We start from the raw sequence: 24,553 nt of genomic DNA on the forward strand, positions 1-24,553 counted from the left end.
GGCACTACATGGTATTTATTAAAAATTAGTGATGCACGATATTAGAAATTTCAACGCTGTCGCATAACGATATTTTCTGCTTTTCATTGCCGATACCGATTCCGATAAAATTCATATTCAATATAGTTTTTGCCATAATCTGACACTTGTGCCTATTGGGAAAAACTAATTATTTAGCAGCTGTGGCTTATTTATAACAGCAAACAAAACGTTTTGGCTCTTCAATGTTTATTTATTTTTTTTATACCCTCACACAAAAAAGTATGGAATTTGCTTTTTAATAACAAAAGACGCCAAATCCAATTTGCAAGACAATGAGCATCCCTAAAAATTACTGAACAATCTATGGTTAACTCAAGTGCTATGCCATAAGCTGGTTGAATATGCTTATTATCATTATAAATTATAATTGGTATTATAATTTAAATAATAAATCATTCAACTCAAAATTTCGCTATAACAAATATAGTTCAAATGGTGGTGATGTTAGCTATAAGCTTATAAGTATTTATACACTAATGCATTAGTTAACTTTGCTGTTATGAACTCATTTATGCTGGAATAAATGATCAGGTCGGACTGTTAACCGCACCAGGTTATCCAGCAGGCTGTGAGAACCCCAATGTAACTGCAATTAGAGTTTAAATCTTATTCCTTATCACCATCCAATGATATTGTCTCTGTATTAATGTCAGATGTTAAACTCCAAAGGAGGTTAGCTCTGATTTCTGAATACCCAGGCAACTGTGAATTGGACTGAACACAAAACAATGTCTATTCCGCAGTGGTTGGTTTTATTGAACCAAAAGCAATTCCCTGTTACAGTAATTCTCTGATTCAAACAACTTTGGAATTCTTACTCATTACTAAACTAAAAATGCAAAATTATATGTGGAAAATAAAGAACAAAACAAAATAAACAATGGATTAAAATGAGCGGTTAGCAGATCTTAACTTAACTCAAAGTTGTTTAAACACCGCCCTCGAAACATCGGCATTTCACGTATCAGCATTGACAGACAGAAACAGCTTCGGGAATCTCACTGGACGCTTTGATGTCTTACACAAAGCTAGTTCAGCTAAGCTACCTACAGTCCAGATACACGTGACCCTCCCAAGATGGCTGCTACGATGACGTATGAGGGGATGGTCCTAATAACGTAACCACGCTTACGCTGATGGGACAATGCCTCGTTTCGAGAGGGGGGCTAACTAGGAGTTTAAAGCAAAGCCCGCGACTTGAGCTCGGACAAAGAAATTATAAATGATAAGGAGCGAAAAGAGAGAGAGAGGGGCAGGGAAAGAAGATGAAAAGAGATAAATCGGTAACCCACGGCGGGGTTCTTGATGGATCACAAATCAACACAGCAAATCAATTGTAAAATGCATGCACGTACAAAGAAAATGTTCAGCAAAATAATTCCAACTTCGTCGTGGAATAAAAGCATTAACCAACACCTACAAAGTTCTACGCCTGCCCAGGCACTTCTAAACACCCTGTTGGTGAGACAGAAATGAAAGGGGAAAAACCCCGTTACTTTGAGTTGCCTCGGGGCTGGTCCGGAACGCTCCGAGTGTGGCTTTCTGGACGCGCTTCGACGAGCGCAGTTGTCCACAGGCTGCTGCAGCGGGACGGGGAAGAAGCTGCTTCGTTTCTTCCTCCGGGTTCAACAGTCGCTTTGTTGGCCAGACAAACGCGGGGGGGTCCTCTTCGATCACTGGGAGATGCGGCGTCTCTCAGTCTTTTGATCAGAGGGAATTTAAAAGTACTTATTTAAGTCGACCTCCTGTTATAAAGCAGGGAATAACCGTTTGCGTCGAAAAATCTCGGTCCAGCGAGCAATCGAACGCGTGGGAATCAGCTGTGCGTGTCTTCTCGGGTTGGCTAAAAGCCAGGGAAGAAGGAAGCTCATCGTGTGTGATCGGCTTTTTATAGCCATCACCATAGCAACTTTATCTTGATCGGCGGGCCATTTTGCCGTTGTTGCGTGCTGGAGTTGGTGGCCATTTTGACCACAATCTGAATCATGGGTAACGCAGTCCGTTAGTCCCGAATTGATGCCGTTCCCTTGATCGGCGGCCCATTTTGCCGTCTGTTGCGTGATGGGAGTTGGGTGGCCATTTTGACCCACATGAGTTGGTGGCCATTTTGACCACATTGCATCATGGGTAACGTAGTCGTTACCGCTTTCTGTCACGTCCTGAACTGGCACAACCTACCCCCCTTTAGCTTTGAAGAGTTGGGATGCTGGTCACAGTCTTCTAAAGCTACAACAAAGTCCATTCTGGCGTGACGAAAATCCATTGTGCATGAGTGGAACAACCTAATAGTCTTTCTAGTAGTCCATTGGGATTCATGCAGTTCAGTTCATCATCCAAGAGAGGAAAACAAAGCATTCATTGTGCCTGGGTCAGTGACCTAGCCTGGGCAGGACTAAGCTATAGCTAGTCATTTCTATTGGCTAATAAGGCAACAATATAAAGTAATAAAAAAAAAGAAAAAGAAATGCAAACTTCACAATCCACCATTGTCAATACATTCATTGGTCTCAGGTTTGAACTTTGAACCAAAGAAAGGAGAGAGGGAAAAAGGGAAAGGAAAGAGACCAGCGGTCGTAGTCTATTAAGCTTATGGCCTTCAAGGAGCTGGTGCTACGAACTGGGAGCGACAAAGGTTGAGGGCGTCAATCTGGTTGCAACTGTTTGATCTGCTTGTATGCTGCATACGCCATCGCGGTATGATGGCCATCCAAATACAAGGAGAACCACAATAATGGTCATAATGTGAGTGTCGGTCGGCTCTGTAGCTCTGGGGAAGCGAAGCAGAGGGGCCGAGCTCAACTCTGATGGAGTGAGACTGAATTTAATCAGCTGGGTGGCCTGCAAGTAAAAGCTGTCTTTCAATGCCGACATCAATGCTGAAATTGTATCCCTTAAAGACATCTATATTTCACTCTCTGAGTCATATTTATCAACGTCAAGGTGATGCAGAACCATGTTTCCAACGTGGACTGGAGCACCTTGAGGTGGGGAACAGAAAATGGTTTGGTTGGGCAGTTTTAGTCTAGTAACTGTGTCATGCTGCTCGTAGGATAACAGGGCTTCTGCCTCTGGGGTGCTAACGAGCCATGCGGTTACCTGCCCGCTCAATTTTGGTTTCCACACCTGCATCTTTAAGGGTCATTCTAGCCTGACAGTTTTGTTCAGGAGATCATTAGACCACACAGGTAATTGGTAACGTCTCTGATAATGGGTTGCTTGGGCATACCCAGTGGATGTCTTTGGTTTTGGTACACAAATCCAAATTAGTGACTAAATAAGTTTGGGGTCAGCATCATGATAGGCCAATATTGAGGGAGGTTTGTAGGTGTACGTGGGTCTCACCTTGCCAAAAACCGACATTCAATACTGATTCAAAACCTATACACATTAGCTCTTTCAATGATGGGAAGGTTTTAGCATAAATCCTATCTCCAAGTTGTCAGGATTAACAAATATTGGAATTGCACTACCTAGGCTGTACGCCAGGTGTATTTGTGGTGGTTGCAGTGTTTCACCAGAGGCAGATTTGAGAACCTTTCGACCAAATCTATTGGTACCAGGTACAGAGGAATCCGTCCTTCAGCAAGGCTATTATGGATGAGCTAACCTCTCGAGTGAGGTCCTGCATAAATCTCTAACAACCTGAGTATACATCATGTCATTCTTTACCACTTCTGTGAGCGTTTCCAAAGCAATGCATGGTGTTATGGCTGAGTGTGAAATTATAGACGTGAAGTTATGTATGGACACTTGCTTATTTAGTGCATGTTTAAAGTGTCCTGATTGAACATGCACTTGTCCTATTTAATGCTATGCATTGTTCTCTTCGGCGGGGCGGAGTTAGGCTCCCTTCCCTGCGAGGAGAGTTTGGTGGACGATTTAATTTGGTTCGCATGAACCCATTTGTACTCTGGACTTTGCACGCTGGCTTCTAGGTTCTTTCGAGGCCACGCGAAAAGTCGTTCGGAGACGGTCTTTTAAGTCAGTGACGCACTGGTGTGCCGTGTAGACGGTTGTCACACTGACGTCTTCGGGCTGGTAGATGAGATTCAGGGGAAGTGTCCTTTGCCTTCCTGTCATCATCTGGAAAAGTGTCACCCCTGTGGAGCATGGTGAGGTTAGAGCGGACTAGCATTAGGACCAGGGGAAGCTTTGTATCCCGGTCCCTGTCATGGCTGCTGGCATGTTCCTTTGACATGCTGACCACGGTGCCAGTTCATTCGCTCCACCTGTCCGGATGACTGTGGGCGGTAGGTGATGTGGAATTTAACTTCCACGCCCAACATGTTGAAAAGCACGGTCATAATGTTTGACGTTCCTCTGTCCGAGTCGATGGACAGGGGAAGGCCCCACCGGCTGAAAACGTGATTTAGCAGCAGGGCTGCTGTGGTGACAGCGGTGTCATTCGGTGCCGGCAGACATTCGACCCATTCTGTGAAACTGCCTGTTATTGTCAAAAGATATCTGTTACCTCTTGACGATTTGGGGACTGGACCGATCCAGTCAGTCTGCAAATGTGACCACGGAAATGTAACCCCCCTTTGCTGAAGCAGGGCTCGGTCTAGTGGCCGTGTGGGTTGTAACTGGCTGCAGGTTAAGCAGCCTTGTACATACTCCTGGGTGTCCTGGGCCGTTAAGGGCCGGGACGCCACCTGTTGGAGAGTTTTCAGATTAGCTTTGCAGCTTCTGTGTTCTCCTACTGGTGAGTCATGGATGTGTGTCAGTGGGATCCCAAGTTCGTTTGAATCTTTGGGGCTGAATGGGCTGAAACTCATAAACAGCTCCTTAAGTGCTGTTTCCTCTGTTTCAGTGGTCAGTGCATCAGCTTTTTCCAGCTGTTGCATGATTTCTGTTTCGAAGCCAGGGCAGGGCTCAGTGGGTGAGTCCCAATTCTCTGGTTGATTTGGTGCTGGTTCTGTTGGGTTGGTTGCTATCGCATACACCAACAGATTTCCTTCAGCTTCAAGCGTTGCACCACAAATGGATCCAGCAGGCCGAGCTTCATGTCGCCTGATTTGGATCATGCTGGAAGGAAAGGTAAACACGGTGTCTGGAGAGTCCTGTCTGCCAGTCAAGAATAAGGGCAGGTCTCCGATGACGGGAATGCTCAGCTCAAAGTCGTGGAAAGAGCTTTCGATGAGCACCCCAGGTTTCTTCGCCACCACTTGGATCGGCATGCGAGTTGGATTCTCCACTAAAAGGTAAGCTGAGCGGTTGTTCAGCTCAAGCAGGGGTGTGTCAGAGGATTTGGAAATCGGCTCTGTGGAAGGCAGAAATGGTGCTAAAAGTTCTTTGGGCTCCTCAGAGCATGTCACCTGGTTGATAGGGACGGACAGTCCACTTCCAGAAGTGAGGGGCTTGGGAGTCCCCACTTGGGCCCAAAGATGACCATGATAGCAGTCAATGAGTGGGGCTAACCTGTTCAACAGGTCCTGACCCACAAGAAAAGGTTCTGTGTCCAAAGTACATATGTAGATGGGGTGCACCAGGGTCATGTCACGGAAAGTGATGTCTAACCACGCCCGTTTGGTGATGCATGACTGATCCTGAGTGTAGCTGGTGATGCCCACGTCACAGGTCTCCACCTGGAACGGTTTCCCAAGAGACACCATAGCTCTGGTCACCTCATCAAACAAATCTGAGCACATTAGACTGATCTCGGAACCCGTGTCTAAAAGAGCATTTGCAGTTACACATCCTCCGATAACTGTCGAGCAGTATAAGCGGTGTGCATTTTCATGATGGTTTAGCTCACCTAGAAACCTTAGAAAAGGGGCTTTCTGATCACCTGCTGATGGGATCTTAGAAGGTTGTTGGTGATTTTTCGGTTGGTCCCCCCCCTTAATCAGATAAACTCTGTTAGAAGGGGAAGCCTGCTCCACGCCTAGTCATGCTGGCTGGGGTTTTGGGCCTGGCTTACCTGGAGGGTCGGCAGGATTGGGTGATGGCTGGGACGGCTGCGGCGCGATCTGATGCACTGTTTCGGCTAGCAACCTGCGAAAAGTCTCCTCTATCTCCTTTCTCATTGACTCCTCCATGCGCAGGTTCCAGCCTTTGTTGTCATGTGTGCTTTTCGGCTTTCCTGGCCTGTCAGCTTGCTTACCGTATCGAGCTGGATCCGGCCTGTGCCATTTTTGAAACCTCTCACCTTCCATGCTGCCATGCTGACCTCTCCTATCCTGGGAAGCTTTCTTCTGCGGCGGCTCAAAACCATGTTGCTTCTTAGGGCCAAATCTAGTTTTAGGTTTGAAGGGAGGCATCTCATGTCCCTCCAGACCTAAACTCTTTTCTGGTTCGGCTTGAATCTGCAGAACCCTTTTATCACTATCGGCTCCTTTGTTGGGCCGGACACGTGTTTCCCATGCCACCTGCGCGTATTTCCTGATTTCCTGCATGGTAAGTTTCTTGGTTCTACAATGCATGGTAACCTCATAACGCACGCCTTCATGAAGATTATGGAGGAACAAAGATTTGAAAGTGTGGTCTTCCTCCAAGCCGGGAGCATTTCGTTCCTGAAAGTAAGCAGCCCGCAAGCGACGGTAGTACTCTTTTGGTGCTTCAGTTCTCTTTTGCTGAATTGCAAAAGCTCCAAGAGTGGCCGAAGCTGGGTCTGTAAACGCCGAATATTCTTCTCTTAAAGCCTGACAAAGAGCTGAATAACGGTCACGTGTAGCTGGAGGGAGGCTTTCTATGAAAACATGGACACTTCTGGACGTGGTTTTCCAGATAAGCTTCAACTTTTCTCGAGCTGAGGGGCTATATAAGTCTAGCAGACAGCGCTCTACCTCTCTGAGATAGTCATCAATGGTGGATTCTGTATTGCTAGGATCAAAACGCTCTATGTCTCGGGCCAGGGACTCAAGTTGACGCATCCGCAGTCCCTGTTCAGGGATCGGAGCTGGTCCATCTGAGTCCTCTCCTGACGACTCTTGCCTGTGGTAACCACGGTGGGAGGGAGGCTCCAGTTCTGACCACCTACCTGGCATCAGCGGCCGTTCGTGGGACGCAGGGGGACCATCCCTGTCATGAACTCTTGTCTGTGGACGCAGTTCAGAGGAGTGGGGTTCACCTGTGTCCCAGGAACGGTGCTCTCGTCGCCCTGGTGGGGGGAAAAGATCATAGCGAGCCGTGTCAGGGGTCAGGTGGGAAGCAGGTGTTTTCCCATGATTTACATCATGTGGATCAGTCCTGATTGCCACCGTAAGTTGTTTAGGCATTTCTTTCTGTATCACACTGCTATATCTGTCCTGACCTTCGCTTACCCTTCGCTCAGAAGGTGTCTGAGGGCCCAGTTCCTCCAATGTCCTCCAGGTGTGATCTCCATGTTTTCCTTTGGAGTTCTCACACTCAGATCCTTCTGTCTGCAAGCTAATGCGATCCTCCTCTCGCTCCTCTGTGAGATGACAGCTGCCCTGAACATTTCTCTGTTCTAGCTCCCTGATTCTTTCCTCAGCTGCGATCCGCATCTCAACCTCTCTGTTACGCAGATCGGTCTCTAGCGTTAACCTTCGGTGGTATAACGCAGTTAATTCACCCAAAACATCTGCTACCAATCTATGTTTAGGTTTGCTCTGGACCTCCTCCACCAATTCCTGAATTCTCCTCTCACAGTCCTTTATGTTAAACTGATTCAGACGGGTTTGTTCGTCCGGTGTCATTTTAAGCAGTGAGCTAATGACATCCTGGACCTCCATTCCAATGGAATGGTTTGGACCTTCAGCTCCTTTGACTGAAGAACCGCTACTATCCATTCTTTGTCAGCTATGGATAACAACACAACAAGTAACAACACTGTAGTTTAGCTCAGCGCTAAACGACAGACAACAAATAACAACGCTGTATTTTAGCTTAGCACTAAGCAACAACGCATACACTTTAATTTAGCTCAGCGCTAAACAACAAACTGCTAACAACAACTGTTAAGTGGCTTCACTTTAACTGTTAACAGCAAACACGCACTATGACTCACTTTACCGCGGGAAGTGGATTCAAATATGTGCGTTTAATTAGGCTGCGCAAGGGAAAATCAACCCTGCGACTTACAACTCCTTTGTTTTAGGAACGGTTAATATGCTTGTTTAACTTTGAGAATATTAACTTTGAGTGACATGGACCACTAACCTTTCGGCCAGTAATTAAGTGATAAAGCTGTGGCTTTGTTTGTGATGTAAGTTATTTAAGAACAGGTGCTCTACACATGTGTGGAAAATAGCAAAGTGTTTTGGAGCTTCAGAGGTGGCAAAGAATGACAGTTAAAAACCGCTAAATTGCAACCTTAGTTTCAAAATCACAGCTCAATTTTGACCACTTATGATGAGCAGAAGGGGGATAAGGGAGGAAAGAGAAAAAAAAATGAATAAAATAAAATAAAAAAAGACAAAGGGGCGTAACCGTAAGGTAAGTTTAAAGAAACTGACTTTCAAAACTGTCCCTCCGGGACACTGAGCGATCTAAGCTGTCTTTAAAACCGTGACTGCAACTACCTATCCTGGCCACCAGATGGAGGCAAGGTCTCTCTTTTCAAAGCAGAACACGACACAGACTCTGATTGACAAGTAGCAGACGCTGGCTGCTGTGTATTTCAATCTAGCTGACTTCCAGTCCAGAAATCAATATTCAAACCCCAGGTTAACAACCTCAAACCACCACAAACACGTATATATTTAGTAATGATACCTCCTTAATCAATTATGACTGAATAGTCCTTTTGGCAAGGTGAGCAGTCAAAATGCTGGAATATGGATTGTGTTCATTCAATTCATAAGTTGCTGGTTATTCGATTTAGTCTAAAGGAACGCCAATAAGTAGACTCCAGCCCACACCGGGAAAAGCCAATTTATGCTATGCCATAAGCTGGTTGAATATGCTTATTATCATTATTAATTATAATTTGGTATTATAATTTAAATAATAAATCATTCAACTCAAAATTTCGCTATAACAAATATAGTTCAAATGGTGGTGATGTTAGCTATAAGCTTATAAGTATTTATACCACTAATGCATTAGTTAACTTTCTGTTATGAACTCATTTATGCTGGAATAAATGATCAGGTCGGACTGTTAACCGACCAGGTTTATCCAGCAGGCTGTGAGAACCCCAATGTAACTGCAATTAGAGTTTAAATCCTTATTCCTTATCACCATCCAATGATATTGTCTCTGTATTAATGTCAGATGTTAACTCCAAAGGAGGTTAGCTCTGATTTCTGAATACCCAGGCAACTGTGAATTGGACTGAACACAAAACAATGTCTATTCCGCAGTGGTTGGTTTTATTGAACCAAAAGCAATTCCCTGTTACAGTAATTCTCTGATTCAAACAACTTTGGAATTCTTACTCATTACTAAACTAAAACATGCAAAATATATATGTGGAAATAAAGAACAAAACAAAAATAAACAATGGATTAAAATGAGCGGTTAGCAGATCTTAACTTAACTCAAAGTTGTTTAACACCGCCCTCGAAACATCGGCATTTCACGTATCAGCATTGACAGACAGAACAGCTTCGGGAATCTCACTGGACGCTTTGATGTCTTACACAAAGCTAGTTCAGCTAAGCTACCTACAGTCCAGATACACGTGACCCTCCCAAGATGGCTGCTACGATGACGTATGAGGGGAGGTCCTAATAACGTAACCACGCTTACGCTGATGGGACAATGCCTCGTTTCGAGAGGGGGGGGCTAACTAGGAGTTTAAAGCAAAGCCCGCGACTTGAGCTCGGACAAAGAAATTAAACTGATAAGGAGCGAAAAGAGAGAGAGAGGGGAAGCAGGGAAGAAGATGAAAAGAGATAAATCGGTAACCCACGGCGGGGTTCTTGATGGATCACAAATCAACACAGCAAATCAATTGTAAAATGCATGCACGTACAAAGAAAATGTTCAGCAAAATAATTCCAACTTCGTCGTGGAATAAAAGCATTAACCAACACCTACAAAGTTCTACGCCTGCCCAGGCACTTCTAAACACCCTGTTGGTGAGACAGAAATGAAAGGGGAAAAACCCCGTTACTTTGAGTTGCCTCGGGGCTGGTCCGGAACGCTCCGAGTGTGGCTTTCTGGACGCGCTTCGACGAGCGCAGTTGTCCACAGGCTGCAGCGGGACGGGGAAGAAGCTGCTTCGTTTCTTCCTCCGGGTTCAACAGTCGCTTTGTTGGCCAGACAAAAGCGGGGTCCTCTTCGATCACTGGGAGATGCGGCGTCTCTCAGTCTTTTGATCAGAGGGAATTTAAAAGTACTTATTTAAGTCGACCTCCTGTTATAAAGCAGGGAATAACCGTTGCGTCGAAAAATCTCGGTCCAGCGAGCAATCGAACGCGTGGGAATCAGCTGTGCGTGTCTTCTCGGGTTGGCTAAAAGCCAGGGAAGAAGGAAGCTCATCGTGTGTGATCGGCTTTTATAGCCATCACCATAGCAACCTTATCTTGATCGGCGGCCATTTTGCCGTGTTGCGTGATGGGAGTTGGTGGCCATTTTGACCACATTGCATCATGGGTAACGCAGTCCGTTACGTCCCGAATTGATGCCGTTTCCTTGATCGGCGGCCATTTTGCCGTGTTGCGTGATGGGAGTTGGTGGCCATTTTGACCACATGAGTTGGTGGCCATTTTGACCACATTGCATCATGGGTAACGTAGTCCGTTACCGCTTTCTGTCATGTCTGAACTGGCACAACAAAAGGCATTTCTGAAGTCAAAAAATAATAACAACAGCAAAGGTCAAAGAAAAAAGTTAAACTTCTTAAAAAAAATGTTCAGAAGGCTATCAGCAAAGGTATTTCTGGAGTCAAGTCAAATAATTTTCGAACATGAAATTATCTGTACTAACATATGCATATAAAAATTCAATAAAGTCAATAAAAGTGCATTCTCAAAAATGAAGTGCCATGATGACAATTTTTCAGGTGAGCTATTAGATTTGTTGTGTTAAAACCCAAATCCTTCTTTCCTCCTCTCGAAATTCTTGCTGAACAGGTTTTGCAAACTGCAATGCTGTTGTCATCTTCTAATACCCAGTTTGTTTATTTATAGTCAGGCAATAATGGAGCCAAGCCTGGGTCCTGTTAGTAAGGGACACAAAATCCACAGGTCTTGTCCACTGAGCAATATTATACACTGGAGTGCTAATCACTGTCTGTTTGAACGAGTCGCTTTGAAGCCACCAGCCGCCATATTGGTACTCCCTATTTCCCCCAGTAACTAGGGAATATGTGCGCTACAGCATCGAATAACGAGGATTTTCTCATGTTCAGGGGGGGCTTAAAACTTTTAAAATGTCAAATGCCATATAGTTTTATGTTATGTTCTACAAATATCAAGTACTGAGAAAGTCATGTGCTGAAATATTTTGCATTTTATTCATTTAAATATATATGTTTAACATTTATAAATATATAAATAACAATATACAAAAACATATATTTACATATGTGTATACATATATATACATATTTACATATACACATACTTATATATACACATATATATATTTAATATGAATAACATGTAAAATATTTCAGCACCTAATATCCTAGTAGTTGATAGTGTTAGTACATCCACTGACTGTAGAATTATCTGTGAAACGTTTTCACACAGCCAGAAAATTGCTTGTTGTTGCAACCAAATCCTACGGGATTCTGTGAGAGTAGGGAGTAGCAAGATGGCGGCCAGTGACTTCAGTTTTTCGGCAAAATCAGCACTCCAGTGTATTATATAGCTCAGTGGTCTTGTCCCGCTTTGGGGCTACTCTGCCTGAATAAAATTCCACCACATTTAATTAATTTATCGGCTATTTTTATCGGAAGAATTTACTTATCGGGCCCATATAAAATTCCACCATATCGGCCGATATTTTATCGGCCGATATATATCGTGCATCCCTAATTAAAATATTTCAGGTTTTATTAACTTTATTATGGTCAGGTTTGGTTTGTTTATAGCACAGAGAATTATAACCCAGACCCCATTTGGGACATTCACATTTGCTAAAATGTATTTCTGAACACTCTGTGCTTAACTTAAGCTACACAGGTTCATTGAGTGTTTGCTTCTCTGATCTGATTTCTAGACTTTGAGAAAGAAAGGTTTCAACGGCTGCGACAGTCCCGAGCCGGACGGCGAAGACTCCATCGACCAAAGTCCTCTGAATGACGACAAGTTCCGTAAAACCACAGAGGACCTGGATGTCCTCTTCAAACGCTACGGAGTAAGTGCCTTAAACAAGATGAATAATTTCTAATCACTCTTCTCATTTGTGAGTGAAGACTTTTGTCTTTTTTTGTTTTGTTTGTTTTGCTGCGCTACAATAAGTGGGCATTACTTTTTAAGCTTTAGTTTTAATATCCAGAAAAATGGCCAGTATTTTTTGTCAATCTACTCTCGTGAACTGGTCTTTTTGTTCCTAAGGCCAACTTTAAACAGTAAACTTGGTTAAATTTATAAATTCAGAGCTTGCTCTCTTGCAACCTGCACTTATGGACCGTCCTGGAAATCACTTAAATGTTAGAACACACGGTTTCTTTCGAGTAAGATTTTTCAGCTTTTGATGGTATTTATTGGATATTTTTTTAAATAAATAAGTGTGTAATACAAAAATAGATATAAAAGTAGAAATTATAAAATATGAATACCGACTTATCACACGTGAAGGTGATTTATGTTGTTACATAGGGAGACCTGGTTAAACAAGGGAAGAGGTTGTGCTTTTTGTTTTTAAGATATTATGACAGTTTTTTCACCTTTTTTATTTGGGCTGGACAATTAATCGCATTTGCACCATAATCACAATCCAAAAGATGCATTTTCCAAATCGCAGAGGTCTTAAATTTTGGGCTAAGTAACAATTAATGGATAAGACGAGTCCTTCAGGTGTCGGTAATATTTTTTAAGGTGGTTTACCTCCACATGGAAGGGAAGAGAGTGGCAACAGTGAGATAATCTAATTTTATTATTTGTTTTAGAGTTTATATAATCCATACTTTTTACCAGAAACTTTCAGGAATCTCACCACAGCAATAAGTACTGGTAAAACTGTTTAATACATAGAGTTGTTTGTTGGTTTTACTTTATGTTCAACAAGGATTGATGTCCAACTCAACAAGCTTCTCTTGAATAATAATATTCTGATTAATAAAAACAGTTCAATTTCTTGTTTTAAATAGTCCCTGTTTACAAAGATGTTTATCTACAGGCCATTTTTATTGCTTGGGGTTAATAAAGAGAAAAGTAAAAATTAAATCGCTGAAATATATCGCAACTTTGATTTTTGGCAAAATCATACCGCCCTAGTTTTTATTAACTCAATGTTTTATGTTTAATAGTTGTTGTTTTTTTACTCGTTAATCAGTAATGTAAAATTGCATATGACACTTTGTCTCCAATCGATGCCATAATTAATCATGACAGGTCAATATTCAACCATATCAATGTAAAAATCTATCTATTCTAGCTTTACACGGTGAGGAAAACTGGCTGTTTCCATTATACCAAGGTTTTCAGCAGCTAAGGGTTTAAATCTGACAAGATTTTCTTCCATCACTTTCTTGTGGTTTAAATGGCTTAGATGAGATACCAGAGAAGGTGACAGAGTCTAGCGTACTGGCACATACGGTAATGCTGTGGTTGCTCGGTCCGCTGGCTGAAGGAAGACAACTACACTCTCCCCTGGCTTCCAAGAAAGATGAGGAAAGACATCGGTTTGGAAACATTTCCAGTCACAAGGCAGCCGGAAAGTCATTCTGTGGAAATTGAATAAGTCATTGAAGCTAAATAAAAAAAGAATACCACAGAAATAACTCTACAGCTGTTATACAGATAATGATCAGCTATACAGGACTGTCTCAGAAAATTAGAATATTGTGATAAAGTTCTTTATTTTCTGTAATGCAATTAAAAAACATGAAATGTCATACATTCTGGATTCATTACAAATCAACTGAAATATTGCAAGCCTTTTATTGTTTTTATATCGCTGATTATGGCGTACAGCTGAAGAAAACTCAAAAATCCTATTTCAAAATATTAGAATATTTCCTCAGACCAAATAAAAAAAAATTATAACAGCAAAGCAAAATCAAACATTTGAAAATGTCCATTAATGCACTCAGTACTTGGTTGGGAATCCTTTTGCACAGATTACTGCATCAATGCGGCGTGGCATGGAGGCAATCAGCCTGTGGCATTGCTGAGGTGTTATGGATGCCCAGGATGCTTCAATAGCGGCCTTTAGCTCATTTGCATTGTTGGGTCTGGTGTCTTTCAGCTTCTTCTTCACAATACCCCACAAATTCTCTATGGGGTTCAGGTCAGGGGAATTGGCAGGCCAATCAAGGACAGTAATGCCATGGTCACTACACCAGTTACTGTGAGAATCTTATGTCGTCTCTTAACCACTACCATACTTGTGATTTAGTTTACTGAACCAAGCTGAGTGTTTTTCAAGGCTCAGGAAACCCTGCAGTGTTTCGAGTTAATTAGACGATTCAAGTGATTAGTTGAATAGCCTACTAGTATACTTTTTCACGATATTCTAATATTTTGAGATAGGATATTTGGGTTTCTTAAGCTGTAAGCCATAATCAGCGATATTAAAAAATAAAAGGCTTGCGATATTTCAGTTGATTTGTAATGAATCCAGAATGTATGACATTTCATGTTTTTTAATTGCATTACAGAAAATAAAGAACTTTATCACAATATTCTAATTTTCTGAGACAGTCCTGTATTATGTCAGTAGCAGTATCAAATGTTTAAATTAACACTTTTTCAACTGTTACACAGTGATATTATATTTGTATAAAGTTATTGTACAATGATAATCACAGAGCAGCTAAATGTAGTTGAAAAGTGATGCCTTATACCATCTTATGTATTCCAGCTTGTCGTAGGTTGAGGACTAACTCAAAATCTTATCCTGCAGCAGACCTCTGCTGCGCCCCAGACCTTCTCCATGCCGGTCACCGTCCAGGCGTCCAATCAGAGCACACTGCAGTTCAGCAATCCTGGCAGCGCGCTGGTAACTACCTCCTATGTCACGTCGTCGCCGCTCACGGATACCCACCTGCTGTCGCCACAGCAACCGGCTCCCCAGAGGAATACAGTGTCTCCGGGGTTGCCGCAGCGACCAGCGAGTGCAGGTGAGCATGCAGAGAGACGCCGGCACAAAGACGACGCAGCAGATGAGCCACAGAGCAGGGACTTTATTTTTTTTTACTTTAGCTGAAAGGTTGCACTGGTAATAAGCCTTAATCACCGCTGGTAGGTGATCCCACACTGTGGTAAAACTCATACCCTTATGCATCGATGCGCTCCAATTAACTCCAATTAGCGAGATTTTGTCTGCCATAGACTGGCGACCTGTCCAGGGTGCCAGTCTGCCTCTCGCCTATTGACAGCTGGAGATAGGCACCAGCACCCCTTACGATCCCACAAGGGATAGACGTGTTAGAAAATGCATTGGATAGATGGATAGCGACATTTTGTTTTAACCTTGGTAATTCAGCTTGCATGGAAGCAACAAATTTCAAATCTCTGTTTCTGGATTTAGTCCAAAATCCATATAGTCTATTCAATATTCACTACGGTTGTTGGTTCCCAACCAAGTGAAAGAAAAGCTGCCACCCGCTGCTGTTATGTCTTCAGCATAGCTTCTGCAAGCTTAAACATGCAAGTGAAACCCGAAATAATTAAATTACGTATTTAAAGGCAAGGCAAGGCAAATTTATTTATATAGCACAATTCAGTACAAGACAATACAAAGTGCTTTACATGATTAAGATATAGCAAAATAATAAAATGTAGATAGAAAATAGAATAAAATCAAGTAGGGATAGAATGTAGTAACAAAAAAGAACATTAAAAACTGTAAAACTGTTTAACTAGAACAGTCAAAGGCAATTTTAAACAGATGTGTTTTTAATCTTGATTTAAAAGAACTCAGGCTTTCAGCACTTTTACAGTTTTCTGGAAGTTTGTTCCAGATAAGTGGAGCATAGGAACTAAATGCTGCTTCTCCTTGTTTGGTTCTGGTTCTAGGTATGCAGAATTAAAGAATCCAAACCTCTGTCATTAATCAGTGTGAGATTCAAGACCATTCAGTCATCATGATTGTGGTCATTTTGTATCCTTGTAAATCAGATTAAAAGCAGACAGTGTTCAGTTTGGCAGAGGTTTTGAAATTCCTTGGATTAAAAATGTAAAACATTGACTTAAGTTTTGGAATTAAATTCTTTTAAAGCTTTGATGTTTCATCTAATGAACTGTATCCTGTTTTGTTTTTTTTAATGCAAAAGATTTTTTTTTGTCTGTTTTCATGGAAAAATCTTAATCTTAAAGTTTTGGCCAGACATCTTAACTGTACTGTGTTTAAACTACTCTTTATTTTATACTTTGTATGCCCTTCCCAAAGTGAAAAAATAGCATTTAACTTTATCCCAAATGTTCTTTTTAAGTGCTCAGGGACATCCTTTAAGAAATAAGAACCAAATTTTTTGGTTAATTCTTATGCTGCGAATTAAATAACAATTTTCCGTCTCTATATCATGAATTTAAACCGTTTAGCCCATTGCAAATGTTGGCCATCGTCCCTGTCCTGAAGCAAAGGGCAAATCTGTCTCCACTCAGTGTGAGAGTCTGTTCTGTGTTGTCGCTGTGTCGTTGTCAGCTTGCTTCTTGTCCTATGTTTCTGTGTGGGCGTGTTGTGATGAAACACACAGTTGGTCACCGGAGGGGAGGAGAAACAAGTGAAATTAAAACTAACTTACTTTGGAAATAACTTACCCTGTTACTACTGTAGCGATCAGTGCTTCCCGACGACTTTTAACCCATTTACGTGCCTCAAAGGAAGCTGCTATTTTTTTTTTTTTCTGAGCTACAACCTAGGTGTTAAGGAACGCTCTTCATTTACTGGGGACTTTTTAATGTCGTGTGACTTTTTGTCCCTGCTAATGCACATAAACAGGAACTTTAATGTCCTGGAACTTCCTGATTTTTAAAGATCTGTATTTTCTTTGTCTCCATGACAAAGCGTACAGTTTTGCAAGCACTCCTTGTAGTAAAAGAGCCCCCGAGTAGGGCTCAGGGATGCAGTAGAACAAAAGTGGGCCGCAAGCAAGGCAGAGGTGTGACACGGTTCCTTTTTGAATATTTAACGATAAATGCATATTCAAATACTGCAGTGCCATATGCACCACTGTCCTATGAAGAATATGCAAACGCCTAATAAAACAGGGAATAAACTCACCCGCCACCAGTAATAGTCAGATGGAGAAAGGAAGTTTAGTGTGAGGCAATAAGATCATTACAATCATTTATCAAATGGACACTTGTGATTCATAATTTCTCACAATTCTTAAGGGAGTTGTATGTTTAGTTTGTAACGTGTTAGGGCTGAACAATAATCCAATAACGATATATATCCATCGATAGATGTATATCGATGATAGAAAAAAAAGGTCAATAAAAAGTGCAATAGAATAAAAGATTTCCTTCCTTTTGCACTCTAAGCCATGCAGGTTAATATTACATTCATTACGTCCTCCCAGCCAATCACAACGCAGACCCAGGAACGCTCCGTCAACAAGCTCCGCCCCCTTCAAAGAGTTCAGAGAGCACCTGTTGTTTTTAAAAACTTGTAGCTTCGGTTAAAAGTTGTATAATTAAAGGGTTGAATGTGAATTCAGTGTTTGTGTGTTCTGTATCTAAAACTAGGTCGCTAAGCAACAGCATAAAATGGTCAGGGCTGCACTTAAAATGTATGTTTTGAATTGTTTGATAATTATCGATATCGATCAATATGATTTCTATTTTATCGATATGTTTCTTTTTCCTATATCGTCCAGCCCTATAATGTGTGGTTTATGGCAAGCTTAGAAATTGAATGTAATTTGTTGTTAATAAGGTTAATTTCAATTAGTTATTTTAGTTTTGCATTGAAACCGATTGTGTCATACAAGCTGAATTGTTCATTTGAAACTGTATGGTGATACTTACCAAAACTATTCAATGCAAAAACAAATATTGTGATTATGTTTTTTGTCCATATTGAATCAGCTCTAGTTTTATTTCTTAAGCTTTTTTAAATGTAGGTGACGTCTCAAACAAAAGCAATCAGAGAGGTTGCAGTAAAACCGGTCAGATAATGATGACAGCGATTACAACTGCCTGCACCTTATATTGGTGGATTTCACGGTTAGCACTATTAAAAGCAGCCCTCTTAATGTGCATATCCTGGAGAACGTAGAACCTGACCTCACCTCTGAGGTCTCCCAAAGGCTGCCAGCATTTTCAAGTCCAGCATGTTCCACAATGGAAAGCTTAAAAGTATAAAAAATACGCAATTTTGCTGTACTCTGTTAAACAAAGTTGTTATCTGTTTGAGTCTGCTCTGTCACTGTATAAATCAAAAAAATGTTTTCCTTTAAATGACTTCCTGCAGCAGCTGATTTCTAGGTGCATCTTTGACTAAAAACAGCAAAACCTCCATTTTATTACTTTGTAGTTTATATTCTGGTTATTCAAAACCTGTAAAAGCCCTCATTTGGAGCCCATAAGAAGCTAGAATATTCTTTATCATCATAATCCCTTTGTCAATACACACATTGCACACATGATCAGGAAACTAGAGATTGAAATTACTATGAATGCAACTCTTAAGTTATGCTGTCTTTAATGTAAACATGAAAGGATCAAACCTTAAAAAGCTTTTGTAGGATTGCATTTGGCATCTAAATTCACCTAAGCTTGATCCCATTGTTTAAACTTGGAAAATAAACTTATGTTGCACTTTTAATTTTGGGTTTCTTTCAGTCACAAAGTCAAAATTGCATTGCGTTGCATAGATTATATGTTATTTCTTCTTGAATAGGGGCTCTTCTTGGAGGCGACCTGAATAATTCAAATGGAGGATGTCCAAGTCCAGTCTGTGAGTAGTTTATTTTTCTTTATTAAATTTTTTTTCAAAGCCTAAATTGTCATTAATTTTTTGAGATTGGCTTCTTTTTGCGATCTAATTAAGTAATTATTTCCCCTTTGCACCATCTGTGACTGGACGCTAATGAGCAGGATTGTCTGAACGCTCAGTGTTTTCAGCATCCACACCATGTCACAGTTTCACTTATACCCCGTTTACACTACCCTTTTTTAACCGTGCCGAGACCAGTCCGAGCTCGGTAACCGAGATAACTATCAAGTGTAAATGGAATGCAAACTGAACTGAACCGAGCCAGACCCAACCGGACCGCGCCAAATCTAGACCAGTTCCAGAGGTGGGTTCGGCTCAGTTTATCCTTATCTCAGTTATCTGATAACGAAGAGCGCATGAGCAGACTGCGTCATCTCTGTGAAGTCAGCTGACATTTCAGACATTCATAAAAATACTAGCTTCCCTACCGTGACACACGATTTCCAGTGATGATTCTGCTTAGCAGTGTGATGAACCTCAGCGTTCCTTGTTTCCTGGGTCTGTAAATCCTTATTAGACGTTCGTTTGTCTTATCCACATCCCAAAAGCCGACTCTGTCAACTAAATTCACCAAAAGTTGCCGTCTTCGCCTGACTCTCAGCAAACAACGACGTATCACCAAACATAACTGCCTGAATGTTACGGGCGGCGCCATTTTGATTTGCTTGGTGCCGCCTTCAATCCCAGAGAGCAGCAGTACCGCAGATCGTCACTAGGAGGCGAGGAAACCAAGGAACCGACATAGCGTGATGTGTAAAAGGTCGTCAGAACCAGGGCTTTAAACCGATTTTTTTTCCCCAATCGGTTTGTTCCGAACAGAAACGGAATTATAACGTTTCCGGTTATGAGTTCCACCAATAAATTGACGTTCCCGAACCGGTTAGAACAAAAAAAATTACTGTTCCCGGAACGGTTAATTTCGTTCCTTTCGTTTGACAAATATAGCTGTTGATATTGTGTTTGGAATGAGCGTTTTACTTAACGATGGATCGTAATTTACCTCTTATTTAAGATGTGTAGCTCTAGTGGAGACACCGCTCTCTCTCCATTCAGTCAGCGAATGTGTGATGTGATGTCACACAGGAAGTGAATGAACATCAGCCGTCATGGTAACGTGCGCAGGAAAATAATTACTTTTTTTTTTTTTAGTTAATTAGGCAACGAAAACTTTGAGGAACGAAATAAAACCGGTATTAACCGGTTACCATTATTTTTAAATAAGTGTTCCAGTTCCGGAATATAAAATATAATAACGTTTCCAGTTTCGTTTCTGTTCCCTGTAAAATACAAAAAGTTGAACCGGTTCAAAGCCCTGGTCATCAGAACCAAGCTCGGCACGGTTAACTGATCCAAGCTCGGCCTGGATCGGTTTAACAAGGGTAGTGTAAATGGGGCTTTAGTCTCCCCTTTTATTTAAGGTTTTCAAACATATTCACACACTTTCGCCTTCTTGACATTTACAAACCCTCCTGTTGTTTTGACATTGACCCATCTTTAAAATTTCCACCCCCCCCCCAGAGTTTAGCCACAGTTTGAAAGAGAGGATTATGCAACAACCATAGCACAACTTGCTGACTGTCTGTACCCCTGCTGTCTGAGCCCTCCTGTTTGATCTTTCCCTATTGATTTCCATGCATTCGCACCTCCGTCTCCCCCGCAGCTAATGGATACACCAGCGCCAGGGCCTCCCCAGGTCTGCTCACCGTCTCCAACGGCAACAGCCTGGGGAAAGTAGTCCCGGCCAAGTCTCCGCCCCCACCTCCCAGCCCGCAGATGGTCAACAGCCGCAAGCCAGACCTCCGAGTCATCACCTCGCAGGGTGGAAAGAGCCTCATGCAGATGGTGAGATCAGCTAAGTCCAACTTTGGTTGTCTCGCTACGTCCAGTCAACGTTTTTTGGCACCCTCAAGGTGTGGCGCTTACACGGATCAATTAGTTTAATGTTTACCTAAAAAGCTCACAAACGTTAACAGGTTATGATTTTCCAGGTTCCCATATCTTTACTTATAAGACAAAAACGTTGCCAAAAATGCCCCTGACTTATACACGACACGGGGGTAAAAGTCCCAATCTCTGGGTTTCCTGGGGTGAAAGAAATAACCGAGGGGCCAAAAATTGCTTCATGTTTTGTTGTTGGATGCCAAGGATACTGCAAGTGAATCAGTTAAAAAAAAGATTTATCTAACGTATCCAGGCCACAATTGCTCTTTGAAGCCATTTTCTAAAGTCTGTGTGCCTGAAGTTATGTTACTGACAAATCTGATCTTTTTATCAAACTGTAACACCCTTGTAGTCTGATTGATAAACAAAACCGTGACTCGAGGGGCAAAAAGATTTCTCCAGAAACCTATTTGTTATTTCTCGCCTCACTTCCTCAATGTCTGGCTATTTTTCTCTCAGATTGTTAGCTTTGCCTCATGATTCTGTTGATATCATAAGCTCCTTTTAGCACTAACATGTCTTCATAGAGGGTTGATGCACTTATGTTGGAAAGCAAACCTTTCAGAATCTGAATACGTTCAGTGCGGTTTTGGTTATTTTCCTCTCTGTCTTAAGTTTAGTTTTAAGGGCTTTTAGTTCAGGGCTAGCTGTTGCAGTTTAAACCGGGTATGAAAAAAACATAACTCTTAACCTTAATACCTCTGTATTCAGATATCTCAGGGTTTTGGTAACAAATTGGCAATGTTGGCTCGCAATGTGAAACTACAAGTTTGTGTTAGCTTAGAGAACAGATTTGGAAAATTGTGACTTCTTCGTATTTCCTGTGAGCAGTGGCGGTGACACTTTGCTCATTTGTCTTCAACTTAGCAGAGAGCAATTGCATTAATGAAGGAGTTTTAGTTCAGGCATTGTTTTTATGATTTTACTCAGTCACACCAGAGTTATAACCATCTCTGTTACAACTCCTTGCAGACAGAGGATGAGCTGGAATTGGTAAACGAGGTGATCCCCACCCCCTTACCCCCACCACCCACCCACCCACCCAACACATACATCAGTCACTCGCATGGGTCGACGCCAAGTCAGCTGTCCGCACATTTTTAGCATGACCGCAGGACTCTGCAGGAGTTTCTCCTTGTTTCAGTCTTGTTTCACCGACATTTCTCTTGAGATGGTGTTCAGTTTGACTGACTGCATGTGGTTCAGGATCCTTGGATGTTTTTTTTTTTTTTTTTTTGTATTCCAGCATTTTGTTTTTTTTTGTATTTAGAGATAACCTAGAAATCGACCACCCGACATTAATCTTTGTTTGCGGCGCCGATGCAGAAAAATCGGAGCGATTCCCCTGCAGGTTTGAGCTGGACTCGCTTCAACGTGCTGTATGGTGCTATCCAAAAGCATGGGTGTTGTTCTCACTTTGCATTGTGGTGCGAAGTGCCGCAGAGGGCATGTTTCACTGTTCACCGACAGTCTCACACACTCATTCCCACTATCCAACAAAATGTTTGAGAGTTTTAATAACTACTTTGAATTACATTAAAGGCATTTAACTGACAGTGATGATGATATTTCGATATACTTCTAAGTCACTGGCTTCCAAATTTGGGGTTGCGGCTTCAATGTGGATTGTGAAACCCAAAGCAGGGGACTTCAGGTGACTTTTAGAGGTGAAATGAAAATGCTAAATATTTTTTCAACAGCATGTTTCCGGAATAAATGTTGCAAGAGGTTATAAAATCAATCATAAATGGGAGGAAATGGTGTAGTTAATTAACCAATTAGCATTCTCTGCAAACAGGACAACCAGCAGTAGACATATTGTCTTAAGACTTCTAGGTTTTACTTGCACTTTTGTTTTATAATTTTATATTCAATGAATGCACAGACATTAGAAGTTAAGTTACTGAATCAGGAATTTTGATCTGGTAAACAGTTTTGTTTCACTCTTACAACAAGAACGATTTAAAATCGCATAATTGAAACTCATCTGTGACGTAAAAAAATGCAGATTTAAACCCAGAGAGAAGAAATTACACATTTACTTAATACAGCAGCTGTAGTAACATCCGGAGCATTATCACTATTTTATTTTCGTCGCTTCACTTCTATTAACACAACTAGCACGATTTCTATCTTCCTGAATAAAACTGTTGTCCTTTATTTGTCCCTGAGCGGGGAAATTCATGTTAATCAGTGTCAAAGTGACAGGCAAATTAAAGCACACAGATATGCATCAAAACAAGCAATAACGTTAATAATCCAATGGAGAGTAAACACAAAGTTAACAATACAGTGTAAGAAAAACAATATAGTTACAAAAAATAGCAGTTTTCAGATTCTGAGAGATGTACAGGTGTATTAAGATGATATAAAATCTGCAGACATTTTCCGTTTTAGTAGAATATGCTGCTAAGCTGCGGAAAAGTGACCCTTTGTCACGGTGCATCCACTTCACAATTCAGGCAACAAAATAATAATAGTTATTAAGACAAATATGTTTTAGAGGAGTAATGGCTGCTGCCTGCAGCTGCTGGTGGCTGTGCTCGTCCCTCTTCTACAATTCGTCTTAAAGTCGACAGGCAAGATTCTCATTTTCCAGAGAACGGTGATTAATTTTCATCACTTCCACCCTGTCGGCTCTCGCTCCCTCTTCTTCCTCACAAAGGCAGATAATTGAATCTTTCTCCCTCTTTGAGATCTGCCTCTGCTCCCTTTGTACATTTAGTGTAATTCAAAACGCTCGATGAATGTTTCTTCTGACACGTGAAGGTAATTCCAGAGTAAAATTACCAAATCTTTACCCTTTTATAGCAGAGGATTTATATTGTTAGTCTTTAAAGAGAAGAGCCCCGGGTTGCTTTTTTTTTCTATTTGAGCTAAATTCAATCATTTTGAAAGCATAACGATTACATGTAAATTATAGAAATGCTGGTCATCTTGTCGTGTAAATAGTCCAGTTGGGATGCAGTTCCTCAATATTCAGTTTTCAAAAGAATGTAAAGGAATGTTGTCGTATCAGAAGACTTATTGCAAAGATTTTTTTCTTTTTTTTTTTTTTTTTTTACATCCAATGAAAAGCTAAGAGGTAAACTAAACAATAAATGGTTTCTCTTCAGTGACTAATATGTTGCTAGGAATTAAAGAGGCATTGGAGAGTTACAAAATAACAGGGATACGTTACATGTTGAAAATAAATGTTTAAATTGTGATTAACGGTTAATAAAACAGAAATCACAAGACAAATTCTTCTGGGATTTTTAAAGCATGTTTTAGTTATGATGATTAAATGCACTAAATATATGAGTAACATTTTATGGAATTTCACCATTCTATATATACAATTATATAGAAATTGCAAGCACAGAAAAAAATAGTTAACATAGTTTAATATCGGTTTAATTTTATGTTTTTTTTTCTGATGCAGATTAACTTTAGGCTGTAATTCAAGGTTGTCTGAGATCTTTTACTGGTCAGTATTCTCTAATTTAAAAACAAAAGTATCATAAAATGTATTATTATTAGACAGCCAACCGGTTTATAAAATACATTACTCTCGACCGTCCATGTCAAGTTAATTATATGAATATTTCTACAATGATTTTTT

The 24,553-nt window shown here is 41.1% G+C and overlaps 1 protein-coding gene across 1 annotated transcript in view; it reads left to right on the plus strand.

The window, feature by feature from the left end:
• Positions 1-24,553, plus strand: part of LOC105935060 (myocyte-specific enhancer factor 2D homolog) — a gene marked incomplete in the record, with an annotated part of 46,214 nt that overhangs the window by 8,728 nt on the left and 12,933 nt on the right. Inside the window, 5 exon segments of the mRNA XM_036145264.1 lie at positions 12,118-12,255; positions 14,968-15,184; positions 18,913-18,969; positions 20,669-20,850; positions 21,922-21,951. Coding sequence (XP_036001157.1) covers positions 12,118-12,255; positions 14,968-15,184; positions 18,913-18,969; positions 20,669-20,850; positions 21,922-21,951 — 624 coding nt within the window.

This window comes from Fundulus heteroclitus, chromosome 13 (assembly GCF_011125445.2).
Source record: "Fundulus heteroclitus isolate FHET01 chromosome 13, MU-UCD_Fhet_4.1, whole genome shotgun sequence".
NCBI lineage: Eukaryota > Metazoa > Chordata > Actinopteri > Cyprinodontiformes > Fundulidae > Fundulus > Fundulus heteroclitus.